The 5,683-nt window shown below is 42.4% G+C and overlaps 1 protein-coding gene across 1 annotated transcript in view; it reads right to left on the reverse strand.

The window, feature by feature from the left end:
• Positions 1 to 222: 222 nt before the first annotated feature.
• Positions 223 to 5,683, reverse strand: part of B3galnt1 (beta-1,3-N-acetylgalactosaminyltransferase 1 (globoside blood group)) — a 14,359-nt gene continuing 8,898 nt past the window's right edge. The window contains exon 3 of the mRNA XM_021196467.2: positions 223 to 2,285. Within this exon, the coding sequence (XP_021052126.1) occupies positions 1,256 to 2,251 (996 nt within the window). The 5' untranslated portion in view covers positions 2,252 to 2,285 and the 3' untranslated portion in view covers positions 223 to 1,255. The remainder of the gene's footprint in view (positions 2,286 to 5,683) is intronic.

Raw genomic sequence — 5,683 nt, forward strand, 5'->3', positions numbered from 1 at the left:
TGAACACTTATTGCCAGATAATTAGTGAGAAAGGAGTCACCTGTTCTTAATCAGCTCTCAGAGAAAGCGGCATACTCCTGGAATCTGGGGACAAGGACTCCTCTTTTGGGAACTTCCACAAGGAAGAACCAGCACGGCGAAAGCACAGACTTCAATCAGGCTCTGCCTCAGACTCCCAACTCCATGGTGAGCTGGTGACACACAAGTGGCCTTTCTGCTTTGTAGAAATCCTTTATTGACAAATTGATTACTCAGTAGAAAACAAACACTGGGAGGGTTAACAATACAACCTGGATCTTCCACTTCCCCTTTCCAGCTTATACACTGCCATAGTAAACACTGAGACATCTTGCCTTCTGTGCTTTCAGGAAAGGCTCTGCCTGGAGGTCTCTATTATTTGAGACGGACAAAGTGACATCTGGAAACACTGACTACATTTTAAAAAAAACTATTCAAAGCTTGAATTTTCTTGCTTTAATTCTCCATATGTTTACAAGTGCAACAGAGTTCAACAGATTATGGACAATCGGTAATAACCTATGATGTCACATTAACGTCACATTAATTAAACCGATCAGCAGTGAATAAAACAAAGCTCAAATGTGAAAGGCAATTCATTATATAATACTGAAACCACCATAACCTTTAAACACTTAGAAAATTGAAATAACATTAAATAATACTTGATTTGATAACTCTTACATACCACATCATTGAGTACCTTGCAAATGAAAACAATACAAATGAATGTTTTCAACATAACTCTGTAAAGCTTTTTACAAGAAATATGTGTGTGTGTGTGTGTGTGTGTGTGTATATATATATATATATACATATATATATATTAATAATAACCACTTAAGATACACACTGAACCATTATGTGACTAGACTATCTAATAAATACAACTCCACACTGTATTCTGGCTGTGGACTAGTTAGTTTTTCTTTCAGGGAAATCTTAAGAAATTCTAATCTACAGCCTGAGCCATTCAGACTGTGTGACCCTTTGATTTGGTTAGCAAAACTGTTCCTTTGCATTATGTTTGACTCCTCTGTCACCTTTAAAGGATCCGAGTTAAATCCTGTGAAAACAATTGCTGTAAGTTCAGGCCTTGGAGCTCCTGTCTAGGGATGCTCCGTGAGTTTCAGCCCAGGCAAGCCAGCACACTAAACTTCCTGAGTTTCCCACAGTGCTAACTCTGACCCTGTCTACAATGTCCTTCCTCCCTTCCCTAGATGGGTGACGGATGGGCTTAATAATGGCATGTGGTGTTCCTCAGCATCACCTGCCAGAATGTGATGATCTCCTTGGAAGAAAAGCCGTGGGCTGCAATCACGCGTCTGAGCTGACATACATCCAAGTGGATTCTGTACAGAAAGAAAAGGTTTGTGTCTTCTGGAATATGAATGTCCACTTTTAACAAATTCAAACAGATGCCAACATAAACGTCTTCAAACTTGATGGGCTTCACGTGACTCATCATCTCGTAGACCCTAGGCACCAAGTCGCCGGACATAATGTATCCCAGCCCACTGCAGTAGGGAGGGAACACCTTGAAAGGGTACTCTTGGTATGAAATGTGGTTTTTATGGAAAAATCCTCTATAGGAATAGTTATCAATTAGAGGATAGCCCGTGAAAAACTTCTCTGAGTGGTTTAGGTTTAAAAGATACTTGACTAAATTGCCAGTGTTGATGAAAACATCAGTGTCTGTTTTCATGATGTACTTGGCATTGGGGCAAAACTCCATTACCCACCTGAAAGCCATAATAGTTTTCAAGGTCAAGTTATTATATGTGTCTAGAAAGTCTTGACGTATAATATCGCCATAGAGAATGTGCTCATCCTCCAAGGACAACGCTAACGTTTTATCTTCCGTTTCAGCCTGCTGGCCTAGTAAGAAAAACGTGAGTACCTCATATCCCCACCAGGACTTTTTCTCACCCCAAGTAACTCTAATGGCTTGTCTGGCTTTCACATCTGAGGGGCGCGAGGTCACCAGGATGACAAGGAATGGGCTCTGATGAGAACAGTTGGAATGTTCTCGGAGTGTGAAGCGAAAGTCTTGTCTGTAAATTGGCTCATACTCATAGAAGTACATCCAGTTCACACGCTCGATCACGTTGTAGTGGGGGAGGCTGAGGTACCATATCACCAGGAAGCTCAGCAGGGACAGCAGCAGCAGGCTCCATTTGAGGGATCTCAGTGACATCCTATTGGGAAGGGCAGTCAAGACAGCCAGGGCCATCCACAGCAGCAGAGAAGGTAAGAAGGCACAGGTTCTGTAAGACAGAGCAAAGGCTGGGTAAGTGTCCACTACCTGAACTTCAACACATCAGCTGATGTCATACAGTTATTTAATGCACACCAATAAATAAACCACCATGCAGACGTGCACATCAAGACCCAGGTTAAAATGACCCAGGAATCATTTTCAAACAACACCTCTCATTCTACATGAATAACTGTAATCCTAGCTACTTGGGAGTATTTGGCAAGAAAATCACAAGTTCAAGACTAGCCTAAGTGACTATGATAGACCTTGTTTCAAAATTAAGAGTAAAAAGAAAGATGGGAAGGTAAAAAAAAGAAAGATGGAAGCTAAAAATATTCCACAAACAAGCAAGAACATGAAATCTGTCTTTGTGCTGGGCTCATTTTATTCCATTTAAGTTGCATCAAATGCCAGGATTCTAAACCCTGATAGCTGAGTACTGCCCCATCTGTGGGTAACCACTTTGCTTTTATATTCTCCATCACCGAGTCTCCAACTAATCCCACAACCTGGCCTCTATGCTGCACTAAGCAAGCACTTGTCTTCTAATTGTACTCTAAGTGGGATTTCTGGACAGTCCAACATGAGCAACACCACTGGTACCAATTATCCTATAAAAATTAATCAGAAAACTGTGGGTCCTTTATAATACAAAAAAAAAACCCACAAAACAAAAACAAAACAAAAAACATGATTTAAAAGCCTATCATTAGGAAACCTTTGAGGTAAAATTACAGCTGTCATTCAACAGGATATGTTCACTCATTACTTGAAATTTTGTTTCCCATAATTTCTTCATGTCACTGACTAAAATATGGGACAATAAACATGATGCGCACACATCTCCTCTGAAAAGACAGAGTGATAAAAGCCAGTCAATTCTATATGCACATATGCAGGGCAAGGTAATCACAAGGATGTGCTCGAGCAAGTCAATGCTTATGTGTTTGGGGTTGCCAGAAGATCTTTCTCTTACCTTCTGGATCACTAGATTACAAATGCATTGGTTTGGCTTTCCTGTCTTGCTTTGTAATAAAAACAAAGCAAAAACACTGGATTCTGTGCCTGCGTGGTGCCCAAGTCCCACTAAGTGGAGGTGACCCTATGCTAGAGGTTGGGAGCCCAAGTGTTAGCCTGTCCTGGCTTTCCACCAGAGGTGTGACCATCTACAAGTCAAACATTGCTCTCAGTTAATATTCTCAATTATTTTAATACATACCCTTTCAAGCCAGGGGATGCTTGGAAAAGCTCATTTAGATCGGCAGATATCACACAGTAGTGTCGTTCGCAAGCACCAGCACACCTTGCTGAGAGAGGTGGGTTTTATTGTTCCTATTTTATAAGTTGACTTTAGAGTATTCACATGAAATACGAAGAATATTTTCAAAAATACTAGGACTCAGAGATCCACCTGTGCCTGCCTCTCCTCTGCCTTCAGCTCCAGAGTGCTGGGATCAAAGGCATGTGCCACTGTGCCTGACTATTGAGGATCTATTTTAATATGAAGGACACGAAGAAGGAATGGAATTCAAGGCACAACGGTAAAGCAGGAGACTGTGAAATCATACCGAGGACTCTAATCACAGCTACAAGAAAAGAGAAAGACAAGAACAAAAATAGTTTTCCCATGGAGCCATGGTTCTCATCGTGTGGGTCACGACCCCTGGGGAGTCGCAATTGTCACCTGAGACTATTGAAAAACACTGATGCTAATGGCAGCAAGATTACAGATATGAAGTAGCAAAAATAATCATTTCATGGTTGGGGACCAGCACAGCATGAGTGTTAAAGGCTACGGTAGAGGTGATAGTCAGATCAGCTGTGCAAACACAGGAGCCGCACACACGTGAGGGGGTCCTCAAGCTGCACATTCCCACCATCCTGTCACTGAGGAGGCAGAGACAGCAGGATCTCTGGCGCTTGTTGGCTGGTCATCAGTGAGCTCTAGACTCAGTGAGAGACAAAATCTCAAAAAGTAATGTGTAAGGCAATGCTGTAATTCATTGGCAGATGGCTTCCTGAGTGCTCAAGGTCGCTGGGGAGCAACCACTCCCCAGTCCTACAAAATCAAAATCAAACACAATTTCGGAGGGGGAGGAATGAAGTAGAAAATGACTGAGGAAGACACCTGAGGTCACCCTCGGCTTTCATACATATATACACTAACACCTACTTCCCCACAAACAACACACAGACAAGTACACACACACACACAAAAAAAGTGAAATTACGTTTAACATACCAGGTAAAAATGACAAGGTGGGGGCTGGAGAGATGGCTCAGTGATTAAAAGCACTGACTGCTCTTTCAGAGGTCCTGAGTTCAATTCCCAACAACCACATGGTGGCTCACAACCATCTGTAATGGGATCCAATGCCCTCTTCCGGTGTGTCTGAAGATAGCTACAGTGTACTCACATACATAAAATAAATAAAATCTTTGTTTTAAAAAAAAAACTGACAAGGTGGTAGGCTGGGGAGATGACTCGGTTGATTAAATGTGTGCCATACAAGCACGGAGACCCACATTCAGATTTTCAGCATTTACATAGATGCCAGGCATGGTGCCTGCAACACCACTGGGGCACAGGGTAGCTAGGGAAAGACAAGTGGAGCCCTGGTGCTTGCTAGCCACCAGTCTAACCAAATCGGTGAGCCCTAGGTTCAGTGAGACTATGGAGAGAAACTGAAAGTCCTGATGTTGATCTCTAGTCTCCATACACCTGCAAACACACACACACACACACACACACACACACACACAGAGAGAGAGAGAGAGAGAGAGAGAGAGAGAGAGAGAGAGAGAGAGAGAGACCTGCCTGCAAAAAACATTATAAATGAAAAACTTTGTTCCATAGGAATAGGATAAACATAGTATTCTGCTTTTAAAAATGTGTAAGATATATATTATATATGTATACACACACACACACACACACACACTGAGGTGAGAGAGATGGCACAGGGGTTAAAAGCACCCACTTTATTCAGAGGACCCGGGTTTTGTCCCACCACCTCTGCCTGGCTCACAACCATTTTGTAACTCCAGGTCCAGAGGACCTGATGCCCTCTTCTGGTCTCTGTGGTGACTGCACACATGAGCTACACTTCCATACCTGCACCTAAGATAAAAATACTAAAGAACACACACACACACACACACACACACACACACACACTCTTCAGTAAGAAGAATAAACAATAAGTAAACCTTCAACACAACCAGAAGAACAGATATGGACTTCTACCTTCTGAGTTGAATGACAGAAGAAACCACGTATTAATGGGAAGATGAAAAAAGAGAAGGATCCCAGCACTCGGGAGGCAGAGGCAGGCGGATTTCTGAGTTTGAGGCCAGCCTGGACTACAAAGTGAGTTCCAGGACAGCCAGGGCTACACAGAGAAA

The sequence above is a fragment of the Mus pahari genome, chromosome 4, assembly GCF_900095145.1.
Source record: "Mus pahari chromosome 4, PAHARI_EIJ_v1.1, whole genome shotgun sequence".
NCBI lineage: Eukaryota > Metazoa > Chordata > Mammalia > Rodentia > Muridae > Mus > Mus pahari.